This window comes from Excalfactoria chinensis, chromosome 7, assembly GCF_039878825.1.
Source record: "Excalfactoria chinensis isolate bCotChi1 chromosome 7, bCotChi1.hap2, whole genome shotgun sequence".
Lineage (NCBI taxonomy): Eukaryota > Metazoa > Chordata > Aves > Galliformes > Phasianidae > Excalfactoria > Excalfactoria chinensis.
This window is the reverse complement of record NC_092831.1, coordinates 29,652,562-29,675,311: the sequence shown is the minus strand read 5'-3', so window position 1 is coordinate 29,675,311 and position 22,750 is coordinate 29,652,562. Positions and strand designations below refer to the sequence as shown.

General features: G+C 36.8%; 1 protein-coding gene across 12 annotated transcripts in view; it reads right to left on the bottom strand.

Annotated features, from left to right (window-relative positions):
- The window catches only part of GULP1 (GULP PTB domain containing engulfment adaptor 1), a 139,203-nt gene that overhangs the window by 52,888 nt on the left and 63,565 nt on the right, over positions 1–22,750 (bottom strand). For all 12 annotated transcript variants that reach the window (XM_072342170.1, XM_072342163.1, XM_072342172.1 and 9 more), the window contains 2 exons: positions 17,257–17,350; positions 6,206–6,267 (listed from right to left, as the gene is read on the bottom strand). In XM_072342170.1, coding sequence (XP_072198271.1) covers positions 6,206–6,267; positions 17,257–17,284 — 90 coding nt within the window. In that variant the 5' untranslated portion in view covers positions 17,285–17,350. The remainder of the gene's footprint in view (positions 1–6,205; positions 6,268–17,256; positions 17,351–22,750) is intronic.

The following is a 22,750-nucleotide window of genomic DNA, read 5'->3' as shown; positions in this document are numbered from 1 at the left end:
CTGCATTCCAGGATAGCAGCCCTACAGTCCAGCCATTAACACAACAGACATGGAAGGACACCACCAAGAAGAGTATCAGACTCATGTGCTGGCTATAGTTTGGCTTAGAATTAGTTGAAGTATTTGTAAAACAAGTTAGGTAAAGTACTCTTATGAATCTCACCCCTGCTTACAGTACAAATATATTCTCATCTTCCTATTAGTTACACCACAGCACTATAATTTCACTGCAGCATGCCGTGAACACTTCCCATCCTCTGACCTCCACTAAATGTTTACCAACGTGGCAAAATTTACCTTCTTGGATCAAAATATTCTCTCTCATCTATATGCTTTAAGAGATATATTTCATTTAAGCATGGCATTGGGAGTTTCAATAAAACCAAAGGCTCTTTCTAAAAGCTGCAAGCAGAAATGGACCTTAAAGAAAAACTGAAACTGCTCGTGAACTTATAAACTTAATTCCTCCCTAGAAGTAAAAAGACTTTCAGACAAGAAGAGTGATCTGCCGAGTTTGAAACTGTGTAGCTGGGTATTCCACATGTAACTAAAAGTGACAGACACCTGGAAAGCGGCCATAGGCATGTCAAAACTGCAGAGCTGCTCTTCTAATTCTTTCACAAATAACTCAGCCAGTACTCAGTTGTACAAGATATTGGTGCTCTAATTATAAAGGTCAAGTCTTCCAAAGTCATCACACCAGTATAAGTGAACGCAAAGCACAAACCCGTAGAAGGAAATAAACATAGACATCATAAAGGCACATGACCCCTAATTCCTGCAGATGGCCTTGACACATTTACGTGCCTGGGCACTAAGATCTACTCAAGCATGCATTCACAGCTTTTAATCTCCGGTCATTCATATGCAGACTGATCTACAATTGTCTGCAAATACCATTCAACTTCCATTTGAGTACAGTCTTACTCTAATGACTGGAGATAAGGTCTGGTTCTGCACTCAGAAGACTAGATTGAGGCTCAGGACGTCAATCTCAGGCAAGGCATACCAGATAATTCCAATTCACAAAGCCTTCTGAGGATCTAAATGACTGCGAAGGTTGTGCGGAAACCAAAAATGTTCTGTTTCCATACGGACTAAAACAAGCAACTAGAATTACTCAGGGCTCAACACTTAGAGGCAACTCCCTTCGTTAAGATACCTACAGGAAACGGTGCTTTTTTTTGCTGTTGGAAGCCTATAAAAATCCTCCCGCCTCACATTCGTCTCATCTGTAGAATATTTGTGGATATAGCATCACTCTCTTAGCATTCTCCTAGGAGTGTAGACTTGCAAGCAAAACAGAACAGATTCCTTTACTGAAGGCAGAAAAGTCTTCTGAAGGTATCCTTTCTCACTCTTCAGATGCTTAAATTAATTTATTTATTATTCCAGGCCGGGTATATTAAGCCCAAAGTTCAATGACTGCAACGTATCAGAAATAACTAAGTAGTGCAGACTTGCATTCACTTCTAAAATAATAATTTTCACAACACTCATTATTCTTTTGATTTAACACTTATAATGATAACATTCAAGGTATTTTGAGAATAGTGGAAGTTCACTTACTAATTATAATCAATTTAATGCAGGAAAAAGAAACCATTTCCTATAATGCCCTCTTACATTCCATTAGTTACTGATTTGCAACACATTCCTGTTCTGTTTAGAGCACTTGGATATATCTAATTTTACTGCATAAATTTAAGTAGACTTTTAATAGCATGCCTTGTGCCTTGCATTACTTACAAAAAATAAATAATTTTCTCTTGGATATTCTTTCATAATTATTTTGACTGACGTGATTATTCTGCAATATGCTTGCTGAATAAAAAGGAAAAAGTAGACTTTTCTAGTACAGATACATCACTTGGTAGTAGGAGTGCAGTTTCTCATGACAATATGCTTTTGATAAAAAGTGTACACGAATGATACAGATATTGTAAGACAGGACACCAAGACCCTGGTACTTTCTTGAACAACAGCAGCACGCAGCAAGAACAGTGTACTTTAACTTAAATACTTGCTCCTGAAATTTATTATATGCTACTTCAGAATGACAAAAAAAAAAAAAAAAAAAAAAGTTGAGAAATTCATAATTAGATATCACACCGTTTGCCATGCCACAATAAGGAAGAATAGTACTAGATACTGGCAGATAGGGCGTGTGCAACCAATGCACTATGTTACACTTGCAGTATTGATCCAAAACACAGATTCAGCAATTGAAAGATCATTAGTGAAGCTGCTAAACATTTCACAATTAAATGCCATCAATAGCCTACAAGAATACAAAGCCAGGTTACTGGTCTTTTTTGCAATGACATTTTGCTGTTCAAAGACGCAAATCTGAACTTCATCTGGAATCCTATGTGTATCTGCCATCAGACAAATCCCAGCCTAAACAAGCTCCTTAAAGCCCACGTAACATTAAGAAGCAGGAAGTCTTGATTACCACACTGATACGTGGGGCATCACTCCACCTAATGGGCACACACCAGAATAAAGGTACGTCCCTTACAAACAGTTGGGTCAACTAAAGCTATACGTTTGGAGAGAGGTCTACAGTGATCATGAGGTGTCATAGCATAACATATGGTAAATTAGCAATGGGGCTAGTCTTTTTAGCAGGATAGACAGATAGGCTAATTTTCAAGATGCTCCCAGGGACAAGATCAGCCATACCAATATCATAACCATAACAATTTGTGAACTTATAAAATAAAGTAAGCCTTCAGTAAGCACTAGGAGAGAGAACAGAAGCCTAGATAATAGGAAGCCATCTTACGTCTTTGTAAAATAAATCCCAAAGAGTTTAACATGCCATGCTACTACACAGAACGAACAACAGCTTTCCAGGTCTAGTATATGATCAAAGCTGCTGGCTCTGTAGGCTGCTAGGAGGCAACATAAACACTAGACATACAAAGCAGAACCTCTAATGTGCAAAATGGAAAGATGTACACATAGAAATGGGATGTAAACCAAAATATAGCTAAGTGATCATAAGAGGAATCTTGGTAGCATATATGTAATTTACTAGAAAGAGATAAAATTCATGCTGCTTAGAGCAGTGGCTTAGCAGAAACACATCCCTCACGGCAGCATCAGTTACATGATGACAACAGTCAGAGCATTTTTTAAGGCTGCAGTGAGTTTCTGTTAAGAAGCCTCACTTCAGTCACACTTGGTTGTAGAGAAAAACTGGCCAAACATCAAAAGAACTATATTGAGGACAAAAAAGCTTTTTTATCCTCCCTCTCCAGAGTAGAGAAAATAATACACGCTTCTGTTCTTATTTAGGAGTGTTACAAAAGACAAATTGAGATTTTAGATTGACTTACAGTAATTGCATGGCTCGGCAACATACACAGCTTTTTTTAGGTGAAATCTCCTTCACTGTTGCACCTAAATGAGTCCTATACCTTCATATCGTCATAAAACACTTACTATCAAGATCATAAATGATTTTTCTGAAATATAAAAACAGCCAGAGCATTATATTTATGAACAACAGGGGTTCGCCTAGCAATGGATTGCAAAACTGTCACTTCAGTAGGCCCACATTACACCCCTCTACTTAAATATAACCCACTCGAACACCTCATTGTATCCAAACACTCCAAAACCTTCATCAATTCATACTGTATAAAAACCACCCTGGAAAGCAGGACATTTTTGTAAAACAAATGCCATGAGAAAAAGCATAGTCAGAAGGACAGCAAACTTCAATACTCCTTCCTGTTTAGGGTGCTTCCTAAGAAACTTGTTAGCCCTGCAAAACAGACAATCATGACTGTTTTCTGCTAAACAGGATTGTGGTCACAGATCATCCTGAGGATGTACATCCTTGGAGAAACCAGACATTACCAACTTTCAATTAAGGACACATCTCCAATTTGTACAACAGGGAACAACTCAGTAACACCACAGGTGACTTTTAACATTGTACTGCCTTGATTAGAATTGCAGTTAACAGTAGTCAGCAGTTCACACATAGACTGCGTTTTTTATCAACAACAATTCACTAATTGTTAAGACAATGTCTGAGGAATCAAGAAAAAAAACAAACTCATCTTAAATAGATTTCTGATATTTTTATTCCTGATAATCTCAGAAGCTTATCAGAAGGGTCAGCTTTTTGTCTCTAATAAAGAACAGAAAACATGATTTTACATCATAAGTACTCTGCATTCAATAAACTGCATCAGAACAAAGCTCACTCGCCCACAGAAAGAAGAACACCTCCGCTATTGCTTTTCATTAACTAAATTTGATTTTCTGAGTATGTCATCTTTATAATTCTTCACTCACAATAATTACCTTTCAAAGAAAACAGATGGAGAAGCACCATCATTTCCACCCAATAAATAAAAAAGCTGCATGGATTCATTTTTATAGAAGAGGAAGGAGAAAAGTACCAATCAACACTTAGAAAAACACAACAAAAACCTATCATGTGTCCTTAATTTTGCTTTATAGGTGCTGCCTGAGTTTTTAATCATTATTTCATCATCTAATTCCAAGGTATGCAATCAGGTAGACATAATATTTAAACATCAAAACATTACGGAACTCAAATGATACTTTAATAGAACCATTGTCTTCTGTTAAGCAAAAAGATCTTGCAATCAACTTGAAAAAAACAACATCGTGCTTGAGGATTGAGGTAAAAACCACATTTAAAGCAAATGGATAAAAGGTCCCCTTTAAAAAAAAAAAAACAAAAAACCAACACAGTTTATAAGAGTTCCCTGTGAGCATTCTAACAGAGCACAAAGGCAACAGTGCAGCAGTCCCCAACGAGGTCTGAATCAACACTGAACTCAGAAGAAATCAGGACCCTTGTTAACCTAAATAAAGCATACTTGACTTGAAAGGGAATTTCCCTTGCCTTTTCCTCTGCAAGGGCAGTTATTGACACTGCTTTCAACAGGCAGCATCACTCCATCACTATCATCTTTACTCTAATTTTTTTTCTGCCTACTTGTAATAACTACTATTTCCAACACATGCTACTAAGGAAAGACAGTGAAACAAAGAAAGGTGAGAAAGAACTCTTCCTAATATAAGAAAGGCACAGATGAACCAACTTTCTTTGGGGCATTAATAGCATTTGTAGTTTAAAGTCACTCTTTAAACAGATAGCATGCTACCCTCAGCATGCACTCCTTGCTCTCAAAAAGTGTAATATGAAAGCCAAGCTATCTAGCAAGGCTAACCAGTTAAATGGTGATACATTTGGAAATACATTATTCAGTTAAAAACCTCAGACTGTGAGCACACAATAAAAACACACTTGCCTGGCAACTACCAGAACGAGATTCAAATTTCCACTACAAACGTTATATCACTTGGTAAGAACATTAAGCAAAAGAAAATAGCATATACAACAGTGGGGAATTTCAGTATAGGAAACTGAGTTCTGGTCTGACACATTGTTTTCAATTTTATGTTAAAAAATAAATAAATAAATAAATATAAACCCAAACAACTATAGAATAATAGAGAACTTCATCCAGAACAGAACATGGCACAGTGTACTCCCAGTAAAAGGACAAGTAATAAGACACTTAGCCCTACTCCTGGTGGATAGCATACATTCCCATCTCCTTCTGGCAGACCATTTTTGTAAATTATTTTGGAAAAAGGCATTTCCTGTGGACAGATTTCATTAGGTTAATTAAAATACCATTACAGAGCTTCATTGCAGCTGATACGAAAGAAAAGTTAGAATAAGACTTGTCATTTTACTGCGCAAAAATTGCATTATTATTCTAGCATGTTCTGAGAGCATTTGCCATTTCAGTGTATCCAGAAGATAGGATTGTCAGTCATAGTCTTTGCTATTCTTCAATAGAATCTTGTGTTATTAACGTTTTTACACAATAAAAAAGCAGTTTGATATTACATTCCCTTCCCGTAAGGATTTCCATCCATTTGGCATCCACTAAAAGGAAACAGCATCAAGCAGGAGAGAAACACCAGTTTGCTTTCTACAGACTCAAACATTTCAGACAAAAACAGAATCATGGGACCATTGTTTAAGAAATAAAGAAACTCCATCTGCAAAACAGACTTTTACTTACTAAGTTCTCCAATGCTATTTGGCTACTCCGTGTCTCTGCAGTTTTTACATTAAAAGCAAGAACGGAAGTGCTGTGCTTTAAAGGTAAGAAGAGAAAATAACTTTGTATATTCTTACCTTCGCATTATAGGGAATATAATGCTTTGATAAGGCTTCAGGAGTGTGCATCCATGTTTTGTCTACAGAAAAGCAAAATAAAAGAAGCACTGAATAGATCATTCAATTGTTTCTTGACCTATAATAACTTCTATCAGGAAAGCGTCAACAATACTAATTATGCTCACATACGCATCTGCCTAAAGCTGTTACTGGGGCTAGATGGAAATAAGTTATTTTTTTCAGCTTCCCATTCACATGAAAGAACATCATTACTTCTCTCAGGTACATAGCTCATTTTAATTGACTGTATTTACTATCAGCATTATAACTCCTCCATTTCGATTTATTGCTCTAAGGAAGTTTGCTGCTTATGCTTATCAACATCACTATTCCCTGCATCCTACTATTTAAACCACTAACCATATCTTCCACTTATAAAGATGTTTGTGTGACATTTTGTTGCGTTTTGACAGATCACCAACACACTAAAGTGAGCAAGGAGATGAGTTTTGAAAAATGCATCACAGTGGACATTAATAGAAATGAAGCCTTAATCTTCCTATGAGCAAACAGAAGCAGTCAACTTATAATAACCGATTCAGAAGTTTAGAACTTGTTTAGTCTTTCATTACATACCCTAAATGTTTATTTTCCTTCTGATGATTCTGGCATCACAGAACTGTGCTGTTGTCTTAGTTTTCCCACTGACGATACAACACAGTGACATGATGACTTCGCTGTCAGTGAAATACATTTTCCTTTAAATTTAGAATACTCTATCAACTTTGGATGGAATTAACATTAGAAAAAAATGTTGTTTTGTTTTTTTTTTTTAATCAGAAATGTAGACATAGTTTTTCCCCCATTTGAAATAAAGGAAAAAAGTGCAATTCCCAAACTAATTAACTGCATTGCCAACTACAAGAGAGAGACTGTATCACTAAGTAGTATTTTATAAGCCATGTACCTGGTACTGAGTATTATAACGCATCAACACTCATATTAATTAGCATGAGTTTAAGTCACAGATCTGGAACTTCATTATTAACTAATAGGACAACAGCTTAAAGGAAAATTTTCCCCCTGAATGTTTACAAACACTTCTCTTGGTCTTAACGGGAGCTGGAGTTGTGGCAATGACTTCTTTATTAGCAATGCATGAGAACAGTAAAATCCACTCCGCTTGAAACTGATTAGGAGCAAAAGTTATGACACTGACACTAAAACAACATAACAATTTTTGGATAACGGGAAGCAAAAAGACTGTTAAACAAGACCAAGCCTGCAAGGCTAAAGGTATTTTTTATTATTAAGCCAATTTTTTCCTAGATGAGAGTGGGGTCAGATGTGTTAATGAAGGGTGATATCATCATTTCTTAATTATGGAAGCAGGACTGTTCGACTTAGAGGCATACAGAACATGAGCTGCAGTGACTGCAATTCCTTCCAAGCATGCCTCGTGACTGCAGTGCTGGAACCAAGTACCTGCCAATTTACAGAATATTTTAAGAAATACAGCCTGATCTTCATTTTGAGTACAACACCAAAAGCTGAAATTATCCACAAGTGTTAAAGGAATGAACCTGGTGTGAAAAGGAACATGAGAACAGAGCCCAACAGCCAAAAGCTAACCAGAAGCTCCATGTTGGAAGCCAGGAAGCAGACTGCTGACAGGCCTCCACCAGAAGCCCCCAGTGCAAGGGGACAGACCCACTCTCTACCCCATGCTGTTTACCACAGCAGAGTGGAGAGCTGCCCAGTACAAAGTTAAGCTCTCAAACATGCACTCACACACTGCTAATGTCAGTTTTATTTACCCCTTTCTTCCACATCAGCGGTCCACCATCTTCATCAGCATACTGGCATACTTAACAATTTGTAAAGAAAAATGCTCCAAAATAAAATACTGAACCCCCCGAGTCATTACAGTCTATTACAAGCACAAAGACGCAATAGTGCCACGGCTTCAAAAACCTAAACTAAGCGCATAGCAGAAAAGACTACTCTGAAAAATGCTTCCTCGTCACTTCTCATCTCATGAAAGACAAGTTCAAACACCCCAAAATGACATGATTTAATTTAGGATCCAAGCTGGAAATACTGATCTCATTAAGATGCTGTTAATCTTTCCATTATTATCACAAGGCACTAAACTTTTCCTGAAGTGTTTCTGTCATGTCACCTATCTGTGTACTACAGAGTCTGAACCAAAAGATAATGCAGCTAGGAAATTGTCTAGTACAGGGGGTACACTTATTTAAGAGAAGAAATACAACACGTTCTCTCCTCTTAAAAGCAAATCAGTAACTTTCACTAGGTACCAAAAAGCTACCTAGATCTTATGAGACTCGTGGCATTAATTAAAGCAAGCCAGCAAGTAGGATATCCAACCCCCACATGCACATCTGCAGACAGTGTGACACAGGCACTATGTATACTATGAATGCTTGAAGCCCATTTCCTAGGGACAGGCAACAGTCACGGGCTAGTGGCATTTTTGAGAGCTCTCTTGACATCCAAACAGGAACAATACAAGGCAAAATTCACAGTGACAGAAAAAGAAAATGATTTATATAAAAGAGCACTTGTTACTGAGGTTTGTTAACAGCATCTCCCTCTTAGTTGTAAGCTCTGATTTTGTAGTTATGCATCTATTTTTCAGCCCATGTTTGAAATATTAGTAAGTGTTATTTTTCATAGCCCTTGCAAAATATCAAATTTCAGGCATTTTACAACCAAGTGACCACAAAAGAACAAAATAAGAAAGCCTATAAAACAGGTATTCTTTTCAACAGCTGATTGTAGAGTGGTTGCTGTTTACGCTGTCCCTCACTATTAAAATTAATTTAAAATTAGTTAATACAGTTTAATAGTTATAAATTTTAAAGCAGAAAACCGAATTAGGAAACACTACAAAGAAATGCAATGAAAAGTACTGATCAAATTATGATTTCATTATTTAAATAGAAGCAAGATTCCTAAACATTTTACAGATAAGTCCATCAGCAAGTGCTAAAGAAAGGACCAAAACCTAGACTACACAAAAAATGACACCAGCATGCACCGCACATAACTGAAGTAGAAAATGAAAACTACAGTTATTTCACCTGGTAAAAACCCCAGCTGTTCCACACTTGGTCTGAAGCTATTAACCTACACTCCATTAACATTCACATTAAAGTTGACATAAGTGCCCAATTTGTGTGTTTTCTTCTGAGAGTTATGACTTAGGGCCCATCCAAAAGCCATTAAAGCATAAAAAGAATTTAAACTTGAATGAAGCATGAGAGATGCTAGGAGGCAAAATGCTGACTATGTGGTGGTTTAGACAAACAGCACTACAGTATTAGCAAAAGATGGGAAGAATACATGCTGTTCGCAACACAGCTGCAGAGTAAGTCTTAACACTGCTTCAAGAGAGCCAGTAACCACGAAAGCCCATACATGAACATTTACCAATCATATTACATGCTTGCTGTGCAGCACAGACTTGTAGAGATGGATGTCCTACAGCAGGACAGCACCCGAACTATATTTTAAGATTTTATTGCTGTGAGAGTTTCTGAGGTTTTGCCCTCTGCCAGTGGGAAAGCTGCCTAAAACTTGGAAGATGAATCATGATGTAACTGTATGGGCAATTCATTCCTTTCTAGTCCTGTTGAATCACACCAGTCCCTATTTAGCACGAAGGAGAGAAGCCTTCACAATCTGCCTTCCACGAGTACTAGCTTGTCACACTGCCTAGAAAAAAAAGGCAGTTACAGGCCTTGGTGGCATTAAGAGAGCAGAAGGAGAACGTGCAGACAAATCCCACACTGAAATCAATAGACCCATTGACTTCATCAAGTATCCAAATGAACTGTACTGCACATATTAGAGAATGACATTAAGTTAAAAAACAGCACAACTCACCATCTACCTAGCAAAAAGCAAGGAAGTAACAGCGCCAAGAAATTCCTTTCAGAGATAGATTCCTTCATGCATTACTTAATGCTTCAGCGCTGTAGAATGGATTTTGTAGGGAGATGAAGGTGAAGTCGCCTATTATTCTAAATTGGAAAACAATGCTTAGTAGTGCAAGTTGAGTTAAGCTTCTCTAAATCCCAGACTCATCACTGATTCTATAAACTGCTCTGCTTAACTCAGCTTCCAAAGTATTTATCGAATGGCCACTTGGGCTAGTGCTTAAGTTAATACAACAAACAGAGAAAGACTGTGGTTTGAATGTATTTTTAGTACCCCAGAGGAAACAATCCCTTCTAGAAGGTAGAAACTAAAGCCTTTACTCTTCAAAGAATCTATTTGACATCAGTAGATGTTCAGTAACTGAAGAACAGAAGTACCGGAACTGTCTTTTCTTCCTCATAAAACTTACTATAAAGAGAAAGATCTTAAAAGTGGTTCAAAAGAAAGGAGATTACAAGAGATTTCAAGAGTGAAATGATATCAGATCAATGCTGGATAAGAGTTATAAAAATAATTAAGTCTATTTGCACTTCCTCAGTGCACAGTAATACTCACAGCATGACCTACTGGTTATATACTGCATTTTAAGACATGCGTGTTAGCACCTAGGACAGTTTTGACAAGAGGTAAGACAGGTGAAAATAAGATACAGCTGCAATTATTCAGTGATTCAAAATTCACTGCTTTTGCACTCCTTATTCATTGATGTTTAGGACTTTTTTTGACAAGTTCCTAAAACATAGCAGCAAACAAAATAAAACTTTAGCCTATACATTCTTGTTGCCAATTCAAGACTTGTAGTAGAACTCTTTGTCTTGGCTGAGAGGTTTGAATTGAAGGTGAAAGAGACTGGCATAGTACATTCTATCATAACTCATAACATTATTCAAAAGCTCTCACTATGGAGTACGTTCAAATGAACCCTCTAGCTTCCGCTTTTCAGAGTGCACTAACCTTTTCCTGTATGACTAAGAAGAAACGCAGGAATGCATCGATCTTGATTTAAAAAAAAAAATAAAAAAATAAAAAAAATAAAAATAAAATCACCCCAAGGGAAACATTGCAGAAGATGCTGTAAGTTGAGAAGTTAAAGTTGTAAAAAAGTAGCAACTGACCTCCCATTGACATGTTTTCAAAAGCTGTTGCACTCAAGCTGTAAAATTGTATCTTGAGCTTTATACGCTCACACAAAATAATGCATCTTGTCTGTGATTAGACATTCATCCTGCTAAATAACAGGCTACGCATACAACTCATGAAGCATATTTAGTGTAACTTCTCCAAGCAAGCTACCTAAACACTACACTTCAGCAACTACTCCACATCACACACTAATAACAATTCTGTATCAATAAATAATTTGCTTGTAGATCTCAAAGCATACCCTTGACTAATGGCTGTACATATCAGTCAACACTCCAGTAAATGAGGGTGCATAAATTTCAATAGGGTGGAAAAGACAGAAGGCTTATGTCTCCTGCAATTCTATTCCTGTTTTAGAAACAGAATTTGTGCTCTACAGTTAAGGAACGTTTCTGTGTGCTTAAGACTTTGCAAGAAGAAAAAGATAAGTTATTTTGCTAAGTATCATTGTAAACATTCACAGACCTGTTCTTTGTGATGCCTCTAATGTTGTTTAAGCAGGCAGTAGATTGTTTCTGCTATCATCTTAAGACAATGCAGGTAAAATAACCTATGGGAAATTATAATCATGTCCTCCTTAAGTTAACAGCTGGGGAAAATACATTCATTCATAGCTAACAAAAATAGTAAGATTTTGACATTATGGAACAGCTGCCACACTGCTTACATCAAAGCAAGCAAAATAGAATGCAAGGCCAAAGAGAGATAGAAGAGCAGCATGAAGCCTTGAAAGAAAAATAAAAACAATAGGCTAATCTGCGCAGACTCTATGTGAACCCTTATAGAGCTCCCAATAGGTACTTCTCATTTGCAGTCGTATATCCTCTGAAAACATACTACAGCCAATTTTTTCCAGTACAGTTCAGGTCAGCTACATCCATTCAGTCCACTACAAAGCTTATAAGACTGAACACTTGTCTTAAGTCTACAGTACAAATAAAGACCACATGAGAAACAGTTTACTCACATAAAAGTGGTCCTACAACCTTTGATTGGATTTTTTCCATATAATAAACCCTGACAATTAAAGGCAACTGTCTACATTTTCATAGACTACACTCACAAAAAACACTATATAGAAAGAATATTCCTGAAACTTACTTACGATAGGCGATTGTTTCTATATATACCTTTTAGTATTATGAATGCCATTTACATCTCATGAGCTGATAACCTGATAGCAATCACCAACCATCATAGGCCACAGAAAGCCATCGTGGGCAAAATCAGATCCCTGAAGCCAACAGCAGCATTGGGTCTAAATTTTGTGCCATATGTAAACTAAGGCTGACATTTACTCTAGGATCAAATAGGATCACTGGGGTATAAGCAATAATGAACTGTGATTTATTCAGCTGTGATTTATTGTCCTCCACAAACTAAGTAAACTGGTTTGGATGTCACACAACATAATTCACAACTAAACTTAGCCTGAAGAGAATGCATGGACCTATACATTTAGCAATATTTTGAAGCACTAATGAGTATCACATGTTTTATACAAGGAAGTATAAATTACCAATACTCCACACTCATGTATGGCTTTTTCATAACTAATGTGGCAGTACCCAAACAATGCTAGCTCATTTCCATTTCACAGAAACATCCCTTCTTGTACCAGTGTCTCTGAATGAAAAACCATAGAACCAAAAAGAAGAGTAATGTGAAGAACAAAACACACACACACACACACACACACACACTCCCTTAACAGTAACAACAAAACTTAAACACAGCTTATGTTTCTGGTTGTGTACACGCATTACATGTACAACAGCCATGTAAGTTAACATCAACAAGATAATTCAGTTTAGATATAAATACTGGAATATCAATCAATAATGGAAAAAAAAAATGTTAATGACAACACAGCTTTTACAAAGGTCACTTAGAATTACATGAGGCTACAAAGAATTATTCCTAAATTCCCTACATAGGAGACTGAAACCATGAAGACGTGCACTTCAAGTTTCACCTAACTCCAAATCAGTCACTTGTCACATCATAGTATTTCAAAGCAACTGTGCTACCACACTGGATTTTAAAGAAAAAAGGACTGACATACAGAATGATCCCAAACTGGATCAGATTCAAAGGAAAGCTCCTGCTACTGTGGATAGATTCATGTTTATTTTCACAAGCATTGTTATATTAACAATAAAATATTAACATACAAAACATTATTCTTCATTCACTATGTCTTTTTTTTTGTTTGTTTGTTTTTGTTTGTTTGTTTTGTTTTTGTTTTTTTTTTAAATAGGAAAAGGAAGAAGATCTGGAATAATTCATAAGACCCCTTCAGAGTATAGTCCAAAGAACGGAATGTAGAATTTACATCTTTGTGCAGTTATTAAGTCATACAGGATTTCTAAAATAGAAAGCTTTCCACCTGATACAGGTAATCAGTAGTCCAACCAACTCCCAGTGAGGTCAGCTCTTTTACTTGGAATAGGCATGGAAGTAAGGGTTCTTTTTCCCTTATTTAAGCATGAGAGTTCAGCAGGTGGCAGTATCAGCCTCATACCAGAAATTCACATTTTTTCCTCAGTCAACATTATTTCATGAATTATGTTTCCCTGTAATATGAGCAAACTGTTTAGAACAGATATTATAACTTGAATTTATTTTTTGTTGCCTCTGTAAGAACTCCCTGAAACAAGCTAAATGTGGTCACGCTTCTCATTTATTTATTTATTTTTATATTTTTGTTTGTCATTATTAGGGTAAAAGACAAAAGCTGGATTTTATTTATATTCAGTTTGACATTTTATTCAATCAGTTACGATTTTAACTAAAATGGCCATCAGACAACTACAAAAAAAAATTTCAACTGAAATATAAGCATTAAATATTCAGGCTACAAGTTCTATTGTGTGTCATATGGCCAATGACTGTAACTTCCATTCTTAGGAACAGAGCCTTCAGCACACCTATAGTCAATGGAAACAGCTATTTCACGCATGTATAATTAGCCTTCAAAAATAAACCTCCACAAAGCACTCACCTCCTGGCATCCCACATACTGCCAAACTCCACTGTAGTAGTGGGAGTATAGAAGATGTGAGTCTGGTCATGGAAGCATAAAACTGCCTGGGCTGAAAAGGAACTTAAAGACCACTTAGTATCAACTCCCACCCCTGCTGCAGGCACGGTCACCAACCACTTGATCAGGCTGCCGAGAGCCACATCCAGCCCTACATTGATCACTGAAGAACACTACTACAATTGAGTATAAATCCATTGTTCTGTAACAACCAATACACAAACACTAATGTCACAGTGTCTGTGAGATATCTTTTTTTTTTTTTTTTTTTAATACAAGTTAATTAACCAAGAGCTCATATCCTTTCCCTACTAGTAACTCACAGCTCCTTTGCAAAGGTACAGTCTGCTAGCCAGCCTTCCATAAAGTTGTTTTCTCATGTCTTTCTTATTGCTTTACCTATTGACATTTGCTGCTAATAATCAAAGTACTTCTTGAATACTAAAAAGGAATCTTTTCCCATTTGAATGGTGGTGGAGCAAGAACTAAGCTTTCGAGTAAGTGCAGCAAGGTCCTAACCAGCCCAGCCATCGGCGTAACTGATTCAAGGAGACAAGGACCTATTATGCTCTGTACATGCATTGTGCTAAAAGACCAGTACACACAGCCCGTGAAGAAGATGATTTAAGGACACTACCAACTTTATGCATTCCAGATAATGTTTAGCTATTGTAAAACTATCACACCTACCTGAATTCTGCTAGGAAGCCTGTACATTTGAAACAACTGTTTAAAACTGCACCATGGTAATCAACTGCAGCCACCTTCTAATTAGCATAAAGCCTACAAGCACTGACATCTGGAGGCTAATTTACCTTTATAGAGAGCCGCCAAAGAAAGTCTGCACTCCTATCTACCTCCTCAAAATATCCAAGTTATCATGAACAAAAGAATCCCATATCATCCTCACCAAACACAGGTATGGAAACCATTTTAATGCTGAGATCTGAGAGTGAAATCAGCAAACACATCATTTAAGTTCAATAGCTAAACCTCTTGGAGCCTGCTCTTGAACAGATTTGATTTTCAGTATATATCTTATTATAAACGTGTGTACACAAATATAAATATATAAATATATATATTATTCCTGAAAACTGTTCATCTGGAAATTACCTTTTTTCTTAATAGTATTAGAATGTGAATGCGTTGCATTACTACTGTCCAACTAAACGGATGCCAGTATTAAATTATTCTGTTCCATCAAATTGTGAATCATGGTTAAGAAACCACAATAACTACATTTCCCTGTGCCTGCCTGCTTTTATCATAAATGTCTTGTTGGGGTAATGAGATCAACCCACAAAAAAATTGTCTGAACGTCCAAGAAGATGCCCTTGAATACACTGAAATACCAAGAGTTTACATGAGACTAGTAAGAGCTTTGCTACCAAGAGCAGGTGAACACAGAAAGGAAATAATCCAGTCCCAACAAATGATCTCAGACACCAGAGAGTACAACCTCAGAATTGATTAAAAGTGCCCTTGCCACCAAGAGCAAGTAGAATTAATGAAAGAATATTTCAGAGTTCTGTGTACAACTCAGCCCATAAACAGCCAATAAAACAAAAGCGGTCTGTTTGAGAAATGTAGCAAGCTAAGTATCAATTATCAGAAATCATTAGAAAGAAGCAGAAAAGAAAAAAGCATCTGCAGCACCAACAACAACCTAATTAAAACCCTAAGCCTCATTCCCACACATGATAAATAAATCCACAATTAACAGATATTGGAACAGTCTCAAATTATTTGGAATAACTAGGCAGTATTGTCAAGCAACTGGTAGGTACGGATCTCTTGATAGGGCCGTTACAAAAATACATCAGCGCTTAAGAACACGGGTTATGGATTTCAGTTCATTTCCTACATATCTGTCTGTCTTGTGAGGTATCAAATGATCTTGAATTGTTTTTTGTAGCCTTTGTGGGTACGTTTATCTTCTCCGAGATCAAACTACATCTTCTCGTATTCTGATTTGCTTATCTCAGTTTTGTCTCATAGTAGAAAAATCAATGTACTAGACAGGAAAGGATGCACTGATGTTATCACTTCATGCTGCTTTAATGCATGACAGATCCCTTTTCTTTCCAGCTTTGATCTTGATACAAAAGCAGGAACTCTTACTACATAAACAAAATTTTTTTATACACAATTCAGTAGAGTTTAAATGATTGTCAAAGCAGAGGCTCAGTCTTACTGTGTAACGCTTAGGAATCTTTAGAAGAAAATATGAAAACAAAAAGAAAGAAGCGTGACTGATTTCCTACATTCTAAACAAGTGAAAATTATAGCAAAAAGGTTAATATAAAAACAACCAAAAACCAACAGAAAGTGCTCTTCTGCTTCATCTAAAAATTATGCTTAATCCTAAAAAGATGCAGACAGAGAACAAGCAAACCAGAAGCACAACACTGAACATTCAGTGGCTTGGTATACTTTTGGAAAACATGCGTTTCAAATTGCTATAAATTTGGAATAGCTTCTTAAAGCTAAGAGATGTTCTGCAGCATGAGATACTCCAAGTAAATTAAAGGATGGCTTACTAAAACAGCTTATCCAAGAACCCAGGGTACATACAACGTAAATGCCAAAGTCACTGCAAAATCTTAAGTTCTCATACTCTCTAGAACATCCTTTGGTGAGTACAGGGAAAAACAAACAAACACATTACTGTTTATTTATGTATATAGGCAGACATCTAATTAAAGAAAACAGCATTAAATTTACCATCAGCCTTAACATACAAGTTCACTGTAACTATCAAGAAAACTTCACTTTGTATAACACAAATTTGCTGATTTCTGCTTCATGGAATAAATGTTTTACTCATACTTACTTTCTTGTATAACTGTTACTATGCTAAAGAAAATATGCAGGATATTCATGTCACCCATGGAACAGAATCAAAATGGCTTACCTTTCTTCCTACTAAAAGCACGGTTCATGTTGAAAATGTATCAACTCAATTGTGTTTCTGACTATGGTAGGTTTTCCTCCTGACACGCTTTAACCTGCAGAACAGAATGCATAAGAAAACAGAAAAGTCCATTATTACATAATTATTGCATTTGAAATTAGTGTGCTATCTGCATATGAAATACAATACAAATTACCTAAAATTCTGAAATTATCCAGAAAATAAAAAGGGGAGATGTGCTTTGCTGAAGAAGATCAAGCTGAATTGAGAAGACTTACTTTTGAATGCCTTGTGACATACTGTATGGAAAGACATTTTCAAGCTGACACTAAAATCTAAGAGACGAATCAGGGTGTCTACTACCTATGACCAAAGAGAAACAACACATACAAATAAGTTGGAAAGGAAGCCTTAAAATGAATATTGAAGATAAGATTCCATTAAACCCTTCAGTTGACATTTGCCCTGTTCTGTCATTTCAAGCTAACGTATTATTTCAAGCTATGATCTAATCTTTGTAGAGCCTCGACAATGACACAAAAAAACCAAACAGAATAGAAGAAGAAATAAATCTCTTCACCCAGAGATCTGACGTAAAAGAATTGCCTTCAATCAGTTTATCTCCTTACTTCTGTAACCTCAGATTGTGTCCCTACAGTAACACCAAACAGCTCTAATGTGGTCAAATGCAAACACTGATCATACAAGTACATGCATTTATTACTCAGCAGAATTTGAAGTATATTTTAGACTTCCTTCACAAAACCCTTTGTATTCTTACCCCGACTTTAAATTCACCACCTATTACAAGAATTACCATCTTTAAAAACAGTTATCACCCTAAAAAAACCATCATAAAGGCATTCTCCAAAACCATCCAATTTTGTAACATCAATTTCTGTTTTTAACTTCTCTTATATTTGCGATATTCCTATCAGTTCTTGTCATTCTGTTCAAATCATCCAGTGCAAAGCTACACTTCTACCCATCTCTCATAGCAATCCATTCAAATGAGAAGGAAAAACAAAGCATTTGATATGAATTCTCTCTGAAATTAGCTAGAAAGGCAGTATAGCCAAGGCCATCAAGACAATGACAACAAAGATACTTGATGCAGCTCAGAGAGTTGGCAGTGCTTGCCCTGTTCAAGAGATACTGCAGGCTCAGGGACAAGAACAGTTTCAAGTTTCAAGCCAGAAATCTGATTTGTCTTATACAGACCTTTTCCTTGAATGACAACAGAGTAACTGCTTGAGTTCCCTTCCAACATCAGGGGGATCACAGTATCTTAGTTGTCCACCAACCCCTACTCCCCCTCCCACCCCCCAACTCACATATCAGTCCTCTGAACAGACATCAATATCTGCACCCAGTCAGATGCTGGCTGTGTTTCAAGAGAACATCATAAAAGCATTTTGTAAAATACACAGTGTAACTATGAAAACTATTAATTTTTATATCTGACATAAACATCAGTTTAACTACCAGAAGTCTGCATGTTGACTCCAGGAAATGTGCTTAAACACAATGAAGTTTTTACTTCTTTCTAATGAAAATATGTGGGAGATGTGATGGATTTGCTTTACAAGAACAAAAATATATATCAACATTAGAACAATCCACGTCAACAAAAGCCATAATTGCGTAATTCTGTGACAATAATCTACTTTGTCAAGAACATTCCCTAATTCTAATTGCAACAAAACATCAGAAGAATAAGTACTCTCCGTTAATGGCCCCTACTCCATTGGGAATTGTTGAATTCCAATAGGAATGCAGCTAAACAGAGAAAGAAACAAGATAAGCTACAACTAGCTGCTTTTCAAATTCCCTCTAGCTCTAACATGAAAAACACCTTGAACCTCTCCGAAGCAGAAGAAACAGATGGTTCCGCATCCCATAATATTTTGGTATTCACCCCAAAATACAAGTCCTCAGTTGCATATGTGGCAAAGTGTCATTAGGCTGTTATAAGCAATATTGGCAAGTTCTGACTAGTAGACACCCACAGACAATAGTATTAAGAGTAAACAAGCTGTTCTCTGATCCAAAATATTGAAGAAATTTTCTGATAAAATATAATGCTTTTTCTCAGAGAAGTCAAAACAAAGTTGCTGGACAAAGTAGACTTGCAAAGCACTCTGCTAAAATCTTATAACAAAACAGAAGTCACAGTCCCATGATGGAGCAGGGGAATCCATGAGATCTTCCTGTGATCTCCTTCCTGTAATCGCATTTCTTTAATACAAGGAACAGCAACTCCAGCAATCACAGGCACTGGGGAATAGGCACATGGACAAAAATATTTCATTACTCATCATGAAGGAAGACACACCTACGTCAAGAATGTTTCTCCGCTTTTCTACTAGCTGTTAGCTTCAGCCAGAAACAAAACTCTACTTAGTAAAGCAAACTTGCACAAGATTTCACAAAGTGATTAACACACAACATGCAATGAAGTACAAACTTGGCACATTTCACCTTACTTCAGATTATTTGGGGGCAGAAATAAACTGAGATGGGGGGGGGGGGGGGGGAGAAAGAGAGAGAGAGAGAGAGAAAGGCAGCTTAGAAAAACAATTAATTGAGCTGACCATAACACAAACTTAAATGACAGCTGAAATCTGAGTAGTGGCTGTCAGTCTGAATGCCTCTCTTGTGGCTTGGGAAGCTGAGAATGTAAGCTGACATAGAAAGCTGCAACACGAACAGAAGAAAGCAATTGCCTTCATCTCCCTTTCCCTTTATTTTCAGTGGCATTCAGGCCTTAGTTTTCACAGTGATGAACAAACTGCAAAACAACCAGGGTTGTGGGTGAATAAGGCATTTTTAGATATTTGGTCTGATGGGCACAAGGCTATTGAGGATTGAAGCTGAAGCTATCTCCTCAGTAATTGCTTCTGACCGTTAATGCTAATGGTGGTGGCTGTCTGCACTTATGCAGCAAAGGAGGCAGAACAAAGGGAAGCAGTAGCATCCTTCCGGAGCCAGATATGAGCAACTGCAACCTGCCCTGCTGCTGCAACGGGACAGAGGCCACACCACAAATGTGTGTGTGCCTGAGGTCTCCTTCCAAAACGTTCCATTACAATCTGTTTTCTAAATTTAGATCCATCTCAGTCAAGCCACGAAGGAGCACTTAGTAAAGGGATAAAACAAGCTACCAATTTAACTTGCCTCATTATTCTTACTTACTCTTTCATTGCTGAACTTGGGATTTATTTGGGATTCCCCACACTGCAACCTCAGCCCTCCAATGGCACAGGCTGTAATGATTACCTGAGCTGAAGCAGTTTATCCTAAGTCTTTTTCATTGGACAAATAATTCTTCACTGAAAAGGGCACCTTTATGTGCATCCATGAATTTGCTATAAAAAACAATTATTAAAAAAAGTAAGGGTCAAACATGCCCTCCTGCCTTTCAAATATCAACATTCCACAATAAGCCAAAATTAGATTGGGAACATTGAAGTTCTCAACTGTTTTCCCTACCAGATCCCAGCCTTTGGAGCATACTGCATAACATTTCTCAGAACATGAAGCATAATTTGCTTTAAATCCTGTTTTCCAAAGAGCTGCAGCACACAGGAATGTGTGATTCATTGACTTGCAATGAAACATAGGCTTATAAAGTTACTGCTGAAGCTAAGATGAGAAGCTTTGGGGCACAAAGGCTATGAAATTCTTTTGCTAAGACCACACCACCATTAAAATATTATTCTAATATGAGAAGACATAATGGTAGGAAAAAAAAAAAAAAATAGTTGACTACGTGAAGTGAAACACAAAACCAATTTAATTCCATATGAGGATATTATCCCTTTTAAGCAACCATTTAAAGAGTAGCTTGCCATAAACCCTTTCTCCTCTGAAATGACAGTCTGAAGGAAAATATATTGACATGACAGTGACCAAGTTTCACTGCAGTCCCTGCAGACATTCTTAAAAGTGTCTACAAGCAGTTCCATTTAATGCTATTAAATTACTTCTATCCTTCAAGTTTTTAAGCAATAATAGTCTCCCAACAAGACCTCACACCCCAGCTTTTTATCCCTCCATTTCCTAAAAATAAGCTACTCCACTAAATAGGAAAAAAATTGTCAAAAAGAAAGTAACAGTGACAAGTGGATAACAAGGAGATATCTGGTAACAGAAACAACTTCCCAAGCAGAGTTAGAACTAAATATTGTTTTAAAGCAGCAAAATTTACTAAATCAATGGTTACATTATGCTTTATTAGTTAATTGCATTACTTATGGACCAAACTGGAGCTGACACTGTTTAGTGAAAGCACTGTTTTTAAAACCAGTAATGTGCCATCCTTCCCAAGCTACTTTAACTTTGCACAAAAAAGTGATAGACTCATTTTGCTCCTTCTGAAAACACAATCATGGCAGACAGTAAGGTGAGCTTCCTTTTCCTTTAAACCCACAAGATCTAGCATCCAGAGAAACTTGGTAATACATTTCAGTCATGTCAACCTAGTTTTCCCACTACTGTAGAAGAACTTACAGATGTCACACGCTTAGAGCCAAAAAAACAGATTTCCACATGTTCACTCAAAAGGAACGCAGTCACTGCAGTCCGCATCCAAAAGAGAGACAGATGGCAAACATCTTGCCTGTTTGCACCCCCAGAAGGGCCAGGGTAACCCATTAGTTATTTGATCATCTCTACTGATCTGAACAAGATCTTAGCCTTTCTCATCAGCTTCACACATGAAAGCTTCAGACTTGAGCTTTGCTAGGGTTCTTAGAAGCTATGGAGCGGATTCATTGATGGGTTCTACCAGGAACAGAGAAACACAGAAACACTTGTAACGTAAATCTGGAGGAAGGAATAGTGGACTGCTGAAGAGGCTTGCTACAAATAGTTAGTAAAGGCAAAGAAGAAATTTACATACCCCCATAACTCTAAACAAGGATGCTACAAAAATGTTTTATAACTATTTAAATTCACATGAATGTTTCTTTCTTTAAAAGCACACAAGGCCAATAATATTAATAATGGATTAATCCTTTAAATGAAATAAGTACATCCTGGAATCAGGTTTAACCATGGCCAAAAAACAACAACAAAAACAACAACAAAAAAACAACACACAACAGGGCTACACTATTTAAGCCTATATATACCTTCATTCATCTGCAGACACATTTCACCTCTCCCTCCAAGGAAAAGAAAAAAAAATTAAGAACTTGAGGCATACAGACTTTGTAGAATAATTGCTTATATTTTACAGTGCAGTTCCTAAGTTGTGCGTCTCCAGCAAGTGCCATAAGTCACATTGAGAAACGTACAATACAGCCTTGCTAGCTGCTAATCATTGAGTTTCTTATTAATTTATTAAAATATTTGTATCGTTCTGAAATTATAACACGCAAAACTGTATTTAAAAAAAATATATATGGCATTACCTACACATACATGTAGACTACAATAATGAACCCCGATTCCTCGCTACTCAAGTCACTATTTCACATTAGTGATAATA